The sequence below is a fragment of the Phyllobates terribilis genome, unplaced genomic scaffold (genome assembly GCF_046119375.1).
Source record: "Phyllobates terribilis strain yellow unplaced genomic scaffold, ASM4611937v1 Scaffold_3__8_contigs__length_932513732, whole genome shotgun sequence".
Lineage (NCBI taxonomy): Eukaryota > Metazoa > Chordata > Amphibia > Anura > Dendrobatidae > Phyllobates > Phyllobates terribilis.
Genome location: NW_027362763.1, coordinates 804,980,140 through 804,996,878, shown reverse-complemented (window position 1 = coordinate 804,996,878; position 16,739 = coordinate 804,980,140). Strand labels below are relative to the sequence as shown.

Here is a 16,739-nt window from a genome sequence, read left to right as displayed (position 1 = left end):
ACCTGACTGGGTCCAGCGTCCAAACTTGAAATGCTCACCAGATGGCGCTCTTTCTCCTTATTACATACATCTCGCACTGATTCTCTGAAAGACTTTTCTCCTTCTATTACATTTTCATTGCACCCATTTGGTAAATTCTAAAAAGTAAATTTTTTTTCTCATTAAAGTACACTCTGCACCCCATCTTGACTGAAAAAAAAACAAATGTAGAGATTTTTGCAAATTTATTAAAGAAAAACTGAAATATCACATGGTCATAAGTATTCAGACCCTTTGCTCAGACACTCATATTTAAAGGGGTTTATATGATCCCCCAATGTATTCCCCCAGGGCCCATAAGTGTTTCTCTAAATACATTGTGGTGCCTTTTCTGCCTGTGAGCGGTGCTATCGCTGGCCGCTCACAGGCATCACGTGACCCCCGGCTGCAGCCGGCTCTGACATCCTCTGATGTCACGTCAAATTCTGGCTACAGCTGCGGCTACTCACTTCTGCGTTCCACGGATGCTGGGCTGTGGGCGGGGTTACCCAGCACGTCACACCCAGCATCCACCCCGCACTCTCCCTCTCCTCACTCACTGGAAAAGCGTGCGGTGGATGCTGGCTGTGACTTGTTGGGTAACCTCGCCCACAACCCAGCATCCACCGCAGGGAGCGCATCACTGATGTCACACCTCACTTGACGTGACATCAGCGACGGGTCACGTGATGCCTCTGAGCGGCCAGCGATAGCGCCGTTCAGAGGCAGAAAAGGCACCATACGATATTTTCAAAAACACTTCTGGGCCCTGGGGGTATACATTGGGGGGTTCATATAAAGTAGTGGACAGCTTCTTTAAGTCACATGCTGTCCAATTCCTTGAGATCCTCCTTGAGATGGTTCTACTCCTTCATTGCAGTCCAGCTGTGTTTAATTAAACTGATAGGACTTGATTTGGAAAGGCACACACGTCTATATAAGACCTCACAGTTAACGTCAGACCAAATGAGAATCATGAGCTCAAAGGAACTGCCCAAGGAGCTCAGAGACAGAATTGTGGCAAGGCACGGAACTGGTCAAGGTTACAAAAGAATTTCTGCATTACTCAAGGTTCCTAAGAGCTTAGTGGCCTCCATAATCCTTAAATGGAAGAAGTTTGGGACCACCAGAAGTCGTCCTAGACCTGGCCGTCCAGCCAAACTGAGCAATCGATGGAGAAGAGCCTTGGTGAGAGAGGTAAAGGAGAACCCCAAGATCACTGTGGCTGAGCTCCAGAGATACAATAGGGAGATGGGAGAAAGTGCCACAAAGTCAACGATCACTGCAGCTCTCCACCAGTCGGGCCTTTATGGCAGAGTGGCCCGACGGAAGCCTCTCCTCAGTGCAAGATATATGAAAGCCCGCATAGAGTTTGCTCAAAAACTCATGAAGGACTCCCAGACTATGAGAAATAAGATTCTCTGGTCTGATGAGATGAAGAAAGAACTGTTTTGGTGATAATTCTAGGCGGTATGTGTGGAGAAAACCAGGCACTGCTCATCACCTGCCCAATACAATCCCAACAGTGAAACATGGTAATGGCAGTATCATGCTATGGGGGTGTTTTTCAGCTGCAGGGACAGGGCGACTGGTTGTAATTGAAAGAAACATGAATGCGGCCAAGTACAGAGAGATCCTGGGTGAAAACTTCTTCCAGAGTGCTCTGGATCTCAGACTTGGCCGAAGGTTCACCTTCCAACAAGACACTGACCCTAAGCACACAGCTAAAATAACAAAGGAGTGGCTTCAGAACAACTCTGTGACCATTCTTGACTGGCCCAGCCAGAGCCCTGACCTAAACCCAATTGAGCATCTCTGGAGAGACCTGAAAATCCAAAAGTTATTTGAAAGGTCCTGGAGCTCTGTGAGACCGCGAATGTATTGGCGTGTTCCACATTGGGACACACCACGCATCTGCCACATGGTGAACATCCATTATTCAGTGGTGATCTGTCCAAGAAAGTGGGAGGAGTGTCTAAATGGTAATGACTCCTAACAAGTTGGTCACAAAGATTTTTTTGCTCCCCTAAAATTGATTTGTGGTCTCTCCAGGAGATATTTAGCCAATATGGGAACTGCCATCAATATTGGCCAGAATTTGTTCAGACATTCTCTCATTGCAGTCGCTTGGGAGTGAAATTCAGTAATGAAGCATAACGTATTAATATCATTGGTTGGTTTAGTAGTATATAGGGACTCATGGCGTGTGGTATATTTTGCTCTGAAAGGCCTTTTTAATGGAACGATGACTGTACCCTCTTTCCATAAATCTAACCTTGAGATCCTGTGCCTGTTTCAAAAAGTCAGCCTCAGTAGAACATAATAGTCTCAATCTGAGAAATGGACTCACTGGAATTGAATTAATCATGTGTCGGGTGTGCTGAAGATGCATGAAGTAACTAGTTCACCGCAGAGGGTTTACGGTGGATCATACTCTGTAGTGTGTTAGTCTCGTCTCACCTTATGCTCTCATCGAGAAATTCAATAGTCAATTTATCGGCATGATGTGTCAACCGAATATTATAATCATTATTTAGTTCGGCCATAAAGGAAACTAACAATTCAGAAGTGGCCTGCCAGATCAAAAAGATGTTGATGTACCGTGCCGAAAAGAGAATGCGGTCCATCGACGACATCTGATCTTACAGGAAGAGGTCCCTGTCCTTATGTATTTTTGGTAGTAAATAAAATTTAGGAATGACTGGATCAGGCAACTTAAGGACAGAGCTTAGTTCTTTTGTAATGATGAGTTTACTTGTCGCTCTTTGAAGGAGTTTCTCATATTTAGAGTAAAAGCTGCTGGAAGGATTGAAAGTTCGTTTTTTTATAGTATTTTATAGTATTTGTTAGTTGACTGAACGCTTCATTCTTGTAACTTGATTTAGGCCAAATCACGACGTTCACGCCCTTGTCTGCCTGTTTGATTTACACATCTTTTAAACTTTTGATTTTTTTTTTAAGGATTCTCGTTCAATTCTAGTGAGATTGTCAGATGACACTCTTTTAGAGATTTTTTCAAAGTCGCTAGAAATAGTCTGCACAAAGATCCACAATCGGACAAGCAGACAAAGCCGGGAATTTTTTAGACTTACTGTAGGTGGAAATGAAGGGGGGGATCTTACCACCTTTGCAGGTTTCATGTTCTTCTGCTAATTCTTCAAGCTCCCTCAATGCCTTCTGTTCAGTCTGTGTGGGAAACCTATCATGTAGAGTTCTATCATAGAAGTACCTTTTAAAGAATAACATGCGCGCAAAGATGTGTAAATCATTGACATCTGTGAATCTGTCAAAAGCCACGCTGGGATCAAAAGTAAGACCCTTCCTTAATACTCTTAGGTCTATATCCAAAATAACGTGTGTGCTAAGATTAATTATTTTTAAGTCCCATTTATTTATTTCTGGTGAGTAATTGAAATTCTGTTTATAGGGATGTTGGCACATTGCAGATATGTTTGGGTCTCGCTCCGTATCTTGTTTGTACTGTGGAGATCGATGTATCAGATATATCACTGTTAGAGGTAGCAGATGATATTGAAGGAGTTCGGCTGGATCTACCAAGTTGAGATGTCCTTTTCCATTGGTATATCGTCTTGGATTGTAGATCCTTCAAGTCTCTGTTATATTTGGACATTTGATTCTCCTGAGTCTCAACCTGCTTTTCCATCTGTGTATTTAATGTTTGGAGTTCATCGGTCGATGATAGCTCAAGTTTTTTGTCTATCTCTACCTAATTCTCAATGATATAACCATGTAATGACAATTCATATATGTGTCCTATATTTCTATTACCTTCATTTTCATGAGAGAATTATCTATATTGGTAGTTTGAATGGTATAACCAAGCATTGTTTTATTGGCACTTTTTCTTTCACTTTATTCCCATATATTTTTTTCTTCCATTCACATATTTGTATTCCATTTTATAGGAATAAATCCAGTTTATTATACCTACCATGGTCACACCTTTTAGCCTTCTACACCTACCCATAGTTATTTTTCATCCACATACTTGTATTCCATGCATTAGGAATAAATCTAGTTCATGATAGCAATCCATTCCACACCTTTTAATCTTCCACACTTATGCACTGTTATTTTTCCACCAACATGCTTTCATAATTTCACTGATATTTCTCACCCAATTATTTTTTACTTTTTGCCATCCAATCAATTAATTAATAATTCTTTCTTGGGATATTTAGTTTTCTACCTCTTTTCCTTCCCATCTTCTTTTTTTCCCTTCTTCTTTCTACTTTTTCTTCCCGTCCCCACTTCTCTTTCTCCTTCCTTCCAATCGCATATCGTATACGTCATGTTGGGTGACCACTATTGTCTCCTTAGTTGTTTTAATTTTACAGCATAGCATGTGATTGTGGGATAGGTGGTACGTATGACCGCCCTGATCTCCGCAGCGTCCTCGCTGGTCATATCTCTGTGCCATGAGACAACCGATCTTTTAATAATCCCTTGTGTTCGTGATTCACGTCCACATCTGAATTGCTTAATAAAGGTTAATATTTTTATTAATTACCTAGATTTTTCTTTCAAAGTTTTTTCTTGTTTTTCTCTTATTTGTTATGTAGTCTTCGATTGTCCACAAATTCCACCTGCAGTCCTTGATTGGGTGATCACATAAGTAAATTGACATATTCATACCCCGATGTATTCTCTGTGTCTTTTATTCTTCTGTTCTTATTGTCTGACCTTTACAAGGAGCGCTTCTCCTTTCTCTTTTTTTTCCCATTGTCATACACGACAACTAAGAATAACAATGTCTTTTATTCATTTTTTTGGTTTACGCAAACGCACAGCATCCAGATGTTGCTTTTTTTGTCAATAGAAAAACACAAATTTCTATTTCCATTCATTTTTCTATGTATATTTGCGCTTTTAAATTGTGTTTTTTTTTTCCTGTATATTCAACATAATGATTAAGACCAGCATAAGCAATACATTCCGGAATTTGTCCTCATTTCCCAGTCTCTCTAAGGGCTATAAAAGAAAACTTTGCATTAAGCTTGAATTGAGTTCAAATATGCTTACTTTGGTTCTGTAACTATTCGGCTATGTTCACACTAGGCGATTTTTCAGCGTTTTTCTTCTTCTCTATCTTCTCTTGCCAGGAAGGTTTGTTCAGGATTTTGCTTGGTTTTTTGCTTGTTTTTTGCTGTGTTTTTTTCACTGTCTTTTTGTCTCTTTATGCATGTACATAAAGTTCAGTAAATAAAATAAAAAAGTCTCACTATTTCATCAGGTTTTGGCACATAAAAAACACTGCAAAACCTGATGCCTGGGTTTTTTGGTGCATTTTTTCAGTGTTTTTTTCACCACTCATTACTTCCAATGGGTAAAAAACACTGAAAGAAGTTACATGCTCTATTCTGCAAAAATCCATGCAAAGCACAAAATACTGATGAAACAAAAACTAAGGTGTGTGGATGAGATTTCTGGAATCTCATAGACTTTGCTGGTACTGTAAAACACAGCAGAAAATTTGTATTAAAAAAACACTGAAAAATTGCCTTGTGTGAAGGCAAGCTGGTTTTTTAGAGGATGCGTAGATGGATATTGTCATTAGTATGAATATATCTTAGGAATGTGAGTATAAATCAATTGCTGCATGTTATTTTCATCCTTCCAAGTGAAGCGCTAGAAGCATTTTTCTCCCATATCTGAATTATTTAACAGTGCCCATCCATGGTATATTCCAATGAAGGCTTCCAAGATGAGAAAGAATTGTTGGTGAAAACCAGCAGAACATTTAGGATGTTCAAAAGTATTTAAAGGGAATCTGTCTTGTCCTAGCTGCCCTCTACACTGCCCCCATAGCGTTCTTAGTGATGCAATGTGCATCACTAACCAGCTTTTTTCCATTAAAATTTTTGCAGCTATAATGATTTTATAATCTTTAATATACTTAGATCCTACCTGCTCATTCAATCATAGGGGTGTGCTTGTCATATTCAGTCATGGGCGGGCGCAGCATTCACTCACTGCTGGCACCGCCCATGTATTTGAATACTGCTCCCGGCAAGTGCTGATATTGTGGGGTGCATGCGCACTTGTAGATGTCCGGCCGCCTGCACAGTGAGGCTGTGTGATTACCAGCTTCACTGCGCATGCGCTTTGTTCCCTGCGCGTGCACAGTGAAGCTGTGTAGTTCACAGCTTCACTGCGCATGCGCTATGACGCTCTATTCCCCGCACTTGTGCAGTGAGGCTGTGTGATTACCAGCTTCACTGCGCACGCACAGGAAACATAGCGCATTACAGCGCATGCGCAGTGAAGCTGGTAATCACACAGCGCCCGCCCATGACTGAATTTGACAAGCACATCCCTATGACTAAATGAGCAGGTAGGATCTAAGTATATTAAAGGTTATATAATCATTATAGCTGCACCAATTTTAATGGAAAAAGCTTGATAGTGATGCACATTGCATCACTAACAATGCTATGGGGGCAGTGCAGAGGGTAGCTAGGACGTGACAGGTTCCTTTTAAGAAAACTGAACAGTGTTTCATGGCATTTGAAATGTCAAAAAGCCTTGTAGTAAAGTAACGTGGTTTGCAGTCTATTACTTGGATACCTCTTGGTTGTATTTTGTATGTGTGCATTAGCATGTTCTTTCAGGTCTGCTAGCCTCTTTTTCAAGACCACATGGTAAAAACACAATTTCATCTGAGCATACCCGTGCTTTTGCATGTGAATGTTAGGAAGAATTAATTAATTATAGAAGAATTTTGTTAAAGAAAACATTAGCTAAATAAATTTTCAGTTTTCTACACTTTCCCTATTGTCATACTTTTTATGTTGAATTTTCATTATTGATCAGTAGGTTATTCCAATCTAGATGATCTTCGTGGCCAGCTTCACATTTTCTGTTATTTCTGGTATTTTTTCTAAATTTAAAAATCTGCTCCTTTTGATCTTTGAGATTACTTAAACCTTGTTTTGCCAAAAACGTTTGAACATACTTCTGATTGTCTCCGATATACTGGTCATGCCTATCAAAGTTTTAGAAATTTGGCATAACGTATTAATCTCTCTTACTTGCATTGCTCCTAGGGCCATAATGTTACAGGACAGAAAGGCCTATTGCTCCATATTATGGAGCCTCAGACATTTTTCACTTCTTAAGGCTATGTGTGCACGTTCAGAATTTGCAGAAAATTGTTTAAGGTTTCTGCAACTCTTGGCCGAAAATACGGTGCAGAAAAGTGCGTTTTTCCGCGATTTCGATGCGTTTTTGTACATCAATGAATGTTTTTTGGAGCTAAATAAAGATATTTGAAAAAACAAACGTAGGACATCACTTTAACTCTTGGAGTGCCACCAGACCTGGGGTAAGTATATTGGTTAATTTAAATGATTGAAGAATGTGTTTTGCATTTCAAATAAAGTGTTGTTCTCTGTGTGTGCCTGTGTTTATTGAACTCTTTACTTTACATAGGGTTAGTAATGAAAGGGTCTGAGTGACACCTTGTCATCACTAAACAAAAGGGCTTTCCTGCTTCAGATGGATTGGACTGAGGCCTCCTTACACAGGGAGGAAAAGGTACAGTCCTTCTTTGAAACTTGCAGAAGTTTAATCTCTCTGCTTCCACAACACACCCGAGATGATATTAGAATTGGCTTCCAACCTACAGTTTGGTATCAAGAGCAGCTACTATTGGGGGAGACGCCTGTGTAGAAGTGTTTGATAGAGCCGCAGTGTGGAGTCACGTCTAGGTGTCAGGTGTCTATCTTAGTGTCGATGGGTCCCGCACAACTTTCAAATTGAGTATAAGGTTATACACCCCTGTTGGGTGATCCATATCTAAGGAAAGTACCTGTTTTGGGCATTCTCTTTTCTCCCCTTCGTCCCTTCCCCCCTCCTAGTTCTTGGTTTGTTTTTTGACTTGATGTAACCATGCTTGGAATATTACATTCTGCTATTAACCATCTTATAACAACCTTGTCATGTATATTTCAAGCCACATTCACATTTATTAATGTATGAAAATTTTATTTTAAATAATAACAAGGTTTAAAAAAAAATAAAAAAAAGGCTAGGTGTCAGCTAATCCCATTAACCCAATCTCATTAGCATTCCCATTCATGCCATTTCTGAGGCAACTGTGAGCTGTTATTTTTAGCCTAGGAAGGTGCCATTAGGCAAACATGTTCCCTGGCTATTAATAAAAGCGCACAGCTGTTTGTTTAGCCGCTTTGTCCCCACGATCAGCAACCAGCAGTGCTTTGGATGCAGCATATTTAAGCTGCGTCCAAAATGCTGTGTTCTAATACCGCACTTTTGTTAATACATGCGAATCCACTTCATATAATGACATTTCAATCGGTGTAAATCTGCAGCGGACAGAAGTTGACATGCTGCGGGTGAGTTTGGGTACATGCCCACGATCAGGAGCCGCTGCGGGTTTGAAACTTCGTGTCAAACCCGCAGTGTCCAGATGTTACAGCATAGTTGATGGGATTTCTAGAAATCCCATGTCCACTATGCGTGCATCTAAGGCTGTGGATCACCTGTGGACACTGACATGTGGCACGTCTTTCAGGACTACAGCATGTCAAATTTTCTTGTGGAGTCTCTAGTCTCCGCAACAGAAATTTGACCACTAGAATATATTGAATGCAGTAAATCCGTATGGTTCAGTACACATGTGGATTTACCTGCGTTCAATAGAAGCAGCGTTTTGGACGCAGCAAAAATATGCTGTGTCCAAAGTGCTGCTACATTCGGATCCTGGGCACATAACCTAATATTAAAAAAGAAAAAATGGAGTGGGCTCCAGCGTCATTTTCATAACTAGTAAAGGGAAAGCCAACCACTGAGAGCTGATATTAGTAGTCGGGGAAGGAGCCATTAGCCATAAATGTTCCCTGGCTATTAATAACTCACAGCTGTTTGCTTAGCCTTTACTGGCTAGATTACTGGGGGACCCCAGAAAAAAAATTGATGCAGGGTCCCCCTATAAAATCTAACCAGAAAAGGCTAAACAGCCAGCTGTGCGCTGATATAGCCAGGAAAGGGGATCTGGCTATAACCTCCCCTTCCCACTTCCGTGTAGCGGTGGCAAGTGGGGTAATAAGGTTGGAGTTAATGTCAGCCTTGCATTTGCGGCTGACATGAAGCCCAGGTTAGTAATGGAGGGCGTCTATAAGACGCCCCCATTACTAACCCCGTAGTAAGGTTATTGACGGTTTTTCAAATAAAGGCAAGGCAAGAATAAAGTCTTTTATTTAAATAAAATTCCAAACAGTTTTAATAACTTATTTAAAAAGAAAAAATACTGTATACTCACATAACGCCAAGTCCCCGAAGCCCTCGTCTCCTGTAAAAAAAAAAAAAAAATTCAACTGTATCCCTCACCCAGTGTTCCACGGCATCCGGGTCACTTCTGCAGTAGTCACATCAATCACTGATGTGACTGCTGTAGAAGACAGCAATGTATACAGTGACAGGAGTGTAATCACTCCTGTCAGTGTATAGTGCTGCGTTGCTGGGGCTGAGTTCACCTGAGTTCATCAGCTGAAGATCAGCTGATGAGCCCCGGTGACCTCATTTACTGCATCAGTGTTGCGTGGGAAAATTCCCACACAACACCGATGCCTTAAGTGAAGTCCCAATGCTCTCAGCTGATCTTCAGCTGATTAACTCCAGTGAACTCAGTCCTGGCAGCGCAGCGATGTACACTGCCAGGAGCGATCGCGCTCCCATCAGTGTATTGCCAGGTGATCGGGTTGCCCGGATACATCGGGAGGACAGCAGACAGGTGAGAATGAAAGGTGTTTTTATTTTAATATCGATTTTTACATTTTTTTTTAAAGCGCGCACAGAAGACGGCGGAGGAGACTACTTCTCCCCTCAGCCGCGCCTGCCCCCGCTATTGTCAGCGGGCGCGGCGGTCAGATTATGGGACGGGTAGTCTTCTTCCCCAGCCTGGGTACCATTCTTTGTGCGTTTTTGCGGCGTTTTTGACTCATTGAGTCAGTCAAATACGCAGCAAAATTCGCAGCAAATACATTTATACTGCGATTTTGCTGTGGATTTGACTGTCTCAGTTCAAGTCAATGGGTGAAAAATGCTGCAGAAACGCGCAAAAAATTGACATGCTGCAGATTTAAACGCAATGAGAATCCTGACAGGAAAATTCCTGATCATGTACAGCACTTCAGGATTGTCATTGCATTAGCTGGCACACGGATTACCTAGCGTTTTTGGTGCATTTTCGTGCAGAAAAAAACGCCGCGAAAACGCACAGTGTGAACATAGCCTTACAAGTGCTCTGTGCACAAGGTTTTGCCATGCTCATGATGCCTTACTTTTCGCTACTTACTCTGGGCTATTGGAAAGCATGGTTATACTGGATCAGCAGGGTGTTTGGTGGGTATAGGATTTGATTCCTATTACGGATTTCTATTTCTATGCACTGTCCATTAACTGCATTTTATTATTTAGTTGTATTTCAACTGCCTAGTGTTTTTGATTCCTAGGAAATAAAGCACCACCAGAGCTGTTTAAAAGCAGCTGTCAATATTCATAAAACATGCATGCTATGGCAAGATGGTCATGAGGCAAGTCTGGTTATAAACATTAGATGGCTGGTGACTGAATACTCTTATCAACTGACAGCGATCAAATGAACATGACCCTCTTAGATTATAGCATTTGCAGGGCTGATTTTAGACATGTTGTCCCTGAGCAAAATTTAAGCTGGACCCTAAATACTAAGGTATTGCACCATCACACAGAAATATTTAGGGTGCATTTATACTGACTGTTCCAGGCTATTAAACAAGCGCAGATCTATTGAACGCATGTTGTTTGGTGTGTGTTTACACAAGCTGATGACAAATGATTACGACAGAACAGTTGGGAATATGATTGCTCTGTCCCCATACCTCTTGATGGTATTAGCAGCATATTCTCTGTTTACAAGGGGCGATATGCTGCTATTGACTGTCCAATCACCCAGTAAACTACTGTTTTGCACTAGTAGATAATTACGTTACTTATACATATGCGGTGTTAACACACAGAGGTACATCCCCCTGAGGAAGCCCACCCGAAATGTGTGTTGGGGCTCCTCTCTGGTGCAGGTCCACACGGGTACATCATGGGTAAGGTCTACGCATACATTTTCTACTTATCCTATATGCTGTAAGTCTTCTATCAGCTTTGGTGATAAGGGGACTATACATCATATAACCACTTAGGTTTTAAGCACTAGCACTTTTACATACATAGGGTATATTTACCACATGTACATTGGTTATTATGCTATGACCTGATTACTTGCCCCTAGTGGGGTGTATGATGTAATATGATCGTTGTACATGCATGTGTAACCCCCATGCACGGTATTATTTTGTGAATCATTCACCATAAGTACCTGTGCCTTTGCTATTTGGTGACTGAGCTCTTTTATATTTGTCTATTTTTGTTTCTTGTATCTAACAATATTTTGAAATTACTATTTTTTGGGACTTGGACTCTTTGTCTCTTGTAGGATGTACAGTATGGTATTGACACAGGGATGGTGTAGATGCTAGAATGTAGTTGCTGTACTGACCAGGCCCTAACATCTGATTGAGGACCTATCTTTAGCAACTCCATTCTAGTCTCAACCCAGAGGATATACCAGACTATCTCAGGAACAGTGTGAAGGACCTTTGGCCATGTGGCCATGATGACACCAAATGCCCTTCTTGGGAACTACACTTATAATGCAGGGTTGCCATTGACAATTAATGGTTTGTAACTGGCCCACCAAAACTACAGCTATATAGGGTCTCCCCGAGGGCCCCTTTGGGGATGACTGCATATTTCAATTTCCCAGTTTGTCCCCTCACTAAGGGGTGATATATTACCTATAACACATGGTATCAGTTGGACTGAATAATCTGCTTCATTGCCTACTTAGATTCATTTTCTATATCAGGCTGGTTATTTTTTTTCCTTTGAATTATTGTTTGCCACTAAATTCTGACACATCAGTGTCCTATGTAGTATTGTATCATTCATCTTTATTTAGTTGTAGTAGGGGCCTATTCTCAAGTTGTCTCTTTAGCATCTCACAACTCTGCACTCTCCTTACTTCCTGGTTTCTGACATGGTGGCCAGTTCTGATGAGTAGCAGAACTGATATTAAAACTATAAAGCTCAGAACAAATTCTGCTGTAATACATTCCACTGTCAGTGGTTTGTTTTAGAGTGTACATTATGATCACAATATTTGTATATAGTGAAACTCAGGCATTTGAACAAGCACACAGCTCTGGAAAGTGAGAGCCGATTGGGAAACCTGCTCTGCAGACTGCCAATGATGGGGGTTGGTGATTTTTGCAAGATTTAGAACACCAGATTGTCAGAAGTTGATAGAGGTGAGCAGCTAACTTCTGTATAAAAATCAATGGACTGGAGAGAGCTGACTGGGTTTGTTACTACTGTACTGTGCATACTGTGCCAGGCACTAGTGGCCAAGGTAAGTGAAAACAGTATGTCCGATAAAAGCTCTCCTATCAGGAGACTGAGAGCAGATAGAGAAAAGCAAGTCCTTTGTAAACTTATTTTCATGCAGTCTAACTTATACAATTTAATTATATGAGAATATCCCCTGCTGTCAGTATAAAAGTACCAATGAACCAAGTACCAATCTTTGAACAGAGATGTCTCATGTTATTTCTCATCTCTATTATTTTCTAGTATTCATAGTGTAACCTCTTGAAATATTTTACAACCTTGGTACTACTAATAAAATGATGGTAGAATATTCTATGACTGCATTCAAAACTTTCTTGTGGTTTTGTTTTATATTTTACCTAAATTTGCTTTTGGGTTAAATATTTTTGGGGTTTATTTCCTATGTGATTGTCTTGTGGAGACAACTTCAGCTGTTTGCCATGGAACCTTCAACACTATCTCTTCAGTTCATAAAAAGTACCTTGCAAGTTATTTGTTTTTCAGCAAAAATATAGATAACATCTCACTGCAGAGCTAGTACAAGTAGAGCTCAACAGTCATAAGTGTGATTACTAAAGGAAAGGGAGACACCAAGCACTATAGTGTCTTATTCAATCGAGGATTTAATCTAGGTGTAAATAAGGGAAATACACTTTCAGACTGGGAATTGCCGTCATGTTGAAAAATTGGTCGGAGAATGGGGTTGGTAGTCCACGCTGCTGATGTTGGATGCAAAGGACAGTAGGGAATTTGACCAAGTGGTTTATTGTAAACACGTTTCAAAGTTGGACTAACTTCATCAGGAGAAACACAGCAATAGTTTTATATTGGTTGTGGTCCTCCTGGTGAAGTGTGATTACTGACGCCTTTGAGCTCTCAGCTTTAGACAGGCAGTGTGGGCCAAGGGACAGTTAAGCTGAGGTGGCAGCACTATGAGATGCAGAGAGCTAATAGAAGGGTTTATAATGTGACACAACCAAACTCTGCTGTGCTGCCAATCTCCCTCACAGACTGTAAGAACATGAGACAAAGGTGTCAGTAATCACTTATATCATCTGCTGTGCTCACACCAACTTGTAATTCTCTGCAGTGAGATCAGGCTGTCTGACATTATATGTCGCACACTGACAAGCCTGCTCTAAGCTATGGTGGGATATGTTCCTCTTTCCTTTGAGTATTGTCGCGTGCTTATGATTGGTCAACATACAGGCTGAAGTACACACCCTTAGTAAAAACTGACACCCACTTGAACTTACTGAAAATTAGCTACCAAATATTTTGATTGCTAATATCTCTACAATGGAGATATTAACATTTTTTTTAAAAAAAACCTATTCCTTTCTGCAGCCACCATTTCATTGTGTCCAGTTCATGAAAAATGTGGTCCTCTGTAAGGCAGCAAATTTCTGGGTTCAGAGTCTGCAGAGCAGCTTCTGCAGACTATGAACCCACACTACCTGCCTTCAAAAAAATGGTCATTCAAGAAAAGGTTATTATATTCTAAAATGCTATACAAGCAAGTGCACTCATATTCAATTATATAGTGAAATATTGTCTACATACTTTAAGTTAATTGCTTGTACTTGTCATTTGCATGTAGTACGCGGTGTATAGCTTGTAAATAATTCTTACCTATTTATATTTAGAGTGTCCGTATTGAAATTAATCTAATCAGAAATTGACTCCTGCTTTCAGAAAGTAGAACTTGCCTGATAACACATTATAAAGTGTCAGTTTAAATTATGATGGCTGTAATCAAATAGTATAATTTAACATTACACTTTACTGAAACTTATAATCCAAAATAATTATTCATTGTTAATGGTACATAGTGTTCAAAGTTGTGTTTTTCTGTTAACCTTTTACACTTGGGTCTTGTGAGTGAGTCTTAATAATGTTTTTCTGCCGTGGTACAATTTCAGGACCAGGAGACACCTGTGCTGTTGGATCATAATTAATCAATGAAAGATACCAAGGAATCATCACGCAACTATTGAAGAACTGACCAAAATTGTTGCAATGACCAACACCGCTCAGTTGGTAGTGGACATGCTGGAAAAGGTCTACAACTTCTACTGTGTTCTGCAATGTCATTGTGCTCCAGCTTTTCATGTATATAATATATTGTAATTCAAGTTTTTCTGAGTCAGATTTATATCTGATGTATACATTTGCACACATGATTTGTAAGCTTCAGAGCAATAAATTACATTTTGTGCCAAATGTTTTGTTCTTGGTAATTATTGTGATTTCTTTATTCTGTGGAAAAAGTGTTATGTAAACTTTTTAACCTATAGGTTGTTTCTTTTGCCATAACCATCATAAGCCAGAAGAGAACTTGGTACAGGGAATACGGATGGAGAGGTAAGTTGCTTGTGTAATGTCTGCCTACTCAACCGTGTGTTTTTAATTTCATTAAAATACTTTATTCTGGCCATGTATTTATTGAAAAAGCGGCGACCACTTTACTACGCGGTTAGTAATAGGAGCGTCTTATAGACGCCCTCCAATTACTAACCTGGCCTTCACATCAGCCACCAATACAAGGCAGACGTGAACCCCAACCCCATTACCCCACTCACCACCGCTACAGGACAGTGGGAAGATCGGAGGCTAAGCGCCATATTTGGCGCATCTTATGGATGTGCCCTTTCTGGAACTGTTGAGGGGTGATATTATTAGCCGCGGAGAGGGCTAGTATTTATGGCCATTTCCCTAGATATTAATATGAGCCCGCAGCTGTCTGTTTAGCCTTAGCTGATTAGTTTTTAAGGGGGCCCCCTGTAATATAGCCAATAAAGGCTAAACAAACTGCTGTGGGCTGATATTAATAGCCAGGGAACATTTTTGGCTAATGGCCCTTACCCCAGCTACTAATATCAGCCACCAGCGGCCGGCTTTCCCTCTGCTGGTTATAAAAATGACGCGGGAGCTCACACCATTTTTTTTTTTTAAATTTAGGCTTTGTGGCCACGTACCCAAACTCACCCGCAGCATGTCAATTTCTGTAGCGGACACGCTAATCTCCGCTGCAGATTTTGACCGATTGAATTGTCATTATATGCAGTGAATTCACATGTACCGACAACAAAAGTGCGGCATTAAAACACCGCGTTTTGGACGCCGCAAAAATACGCTGCGTCCAAAGCGCTGCTGAATTCTGATAGGGGGGGTACGTAGCAGCTAACAAAACAGCTGTGAGCTGTTAGTTATAACCAGGGACCATGTTTGCCTAATGGCGCCTTCCTAGACTAAAAATAGCAGCTCACAGCTGCCCCAGAAATTACATGAATGGGAATGCTAGTGAAGATTGGGTAAATGGGACTAGCTAACACCTAGCTCTTTTGTTTGGTGATGACAAGCTGTCAATCAGACCCTTTCATCACCAAACCTAATTAAAGTAAAGAGTTAAATAAACACACACACACACAGTAAACACTTTATTTGAAATACAACAGACACATTCTTTAACCCCTTCATGACCAGAGCAATTTCCATTTTTGCATTTTCGTTTTTTGCTCCCCTTGTTCCCAGAGCCATAGTGTTTTTATTTTTTGGGCAATATGGCCATGTGAGGGCTTATTTTATGCGGCACAAGTTGTACTTTTAAACGCCATTACTAGTTTTACCATATCGTGTACTGGAAAACAGGAAAAAAATTGCAAAACAAATGCAATTCCACAGTTTTTTTTGTTTTTTGTTTTTTTTCTTCTTTCCACGTTCACTGGATGCTAAAACTGACCTGCCATTGTTATTCTCCAGGTCATTACGAGTTCGTAGACACCAAATATAGGTTCTTTTTTATTTAACCCCTTTAAAGCCCATGACGTACTATTCCGTACCTGCGCCCTGGGCTTTAAGAGCCTGGTACGGAATAGTACGTCATGGTGATCGCACCCGCACAAAGACTGTGGGCGCGATCGCCGCCGGGTGTCAGCTGATTGTCACAGCTGACACCCGGTACTATGTGCAGGGAGTGGTCCCGCACCGATCCCGGCACATTAACCCCGCAATGCTGCGATTTCTTACTGCATTGCGGTGGCTAAGGGGAGGTGATCGCAATACTCACCTCCTCTTCCAGCCTCCAGTGCTGTCTGCCGCTGCTTCCCGGGTGTTGCCATGACGACCCGATGTCGTCATGACAACATCCGGGTCACCAGACAGCAGGAAGATTTTTTTTGTCATGCGCAGTACATGACCAAACAATCTTCTCACTGTGCAGCGCTGACTGCCTGCATGGCCCAGGGATGGTGCTC

At 40.9% G+C, this 16,739-nt stretch overlaps 1 protein-coding gene across 1 annotated transcript in view; it reads left to right on the top strand.

Annotated features, from left to right (window-relative positions):
* ZDHHC14 (zDHHC palmitoyltransferase 14) overlaps nucleotides 1–14,706 on the top strand; it is a 184,716-nt gene extending 170,010 nt beyond the window's left edge. The window contains exon 10 of the mRNA XM_073672415.1: nucleotides 14,406–14,706. Coding sequence (XP_073528516.1) covers nucleotides 14,406–14,441 — 36 coding nt within the window. The 3' untranslated portion in view covers nucleotides 14,442–14,706. The remainder of the gene's footprint in view (nucleotides 1–14,405) is intronic.
* The last annotated feature ends 2,033 nt before the right edge of the window (nucleotides 14,707–16,739 follow it).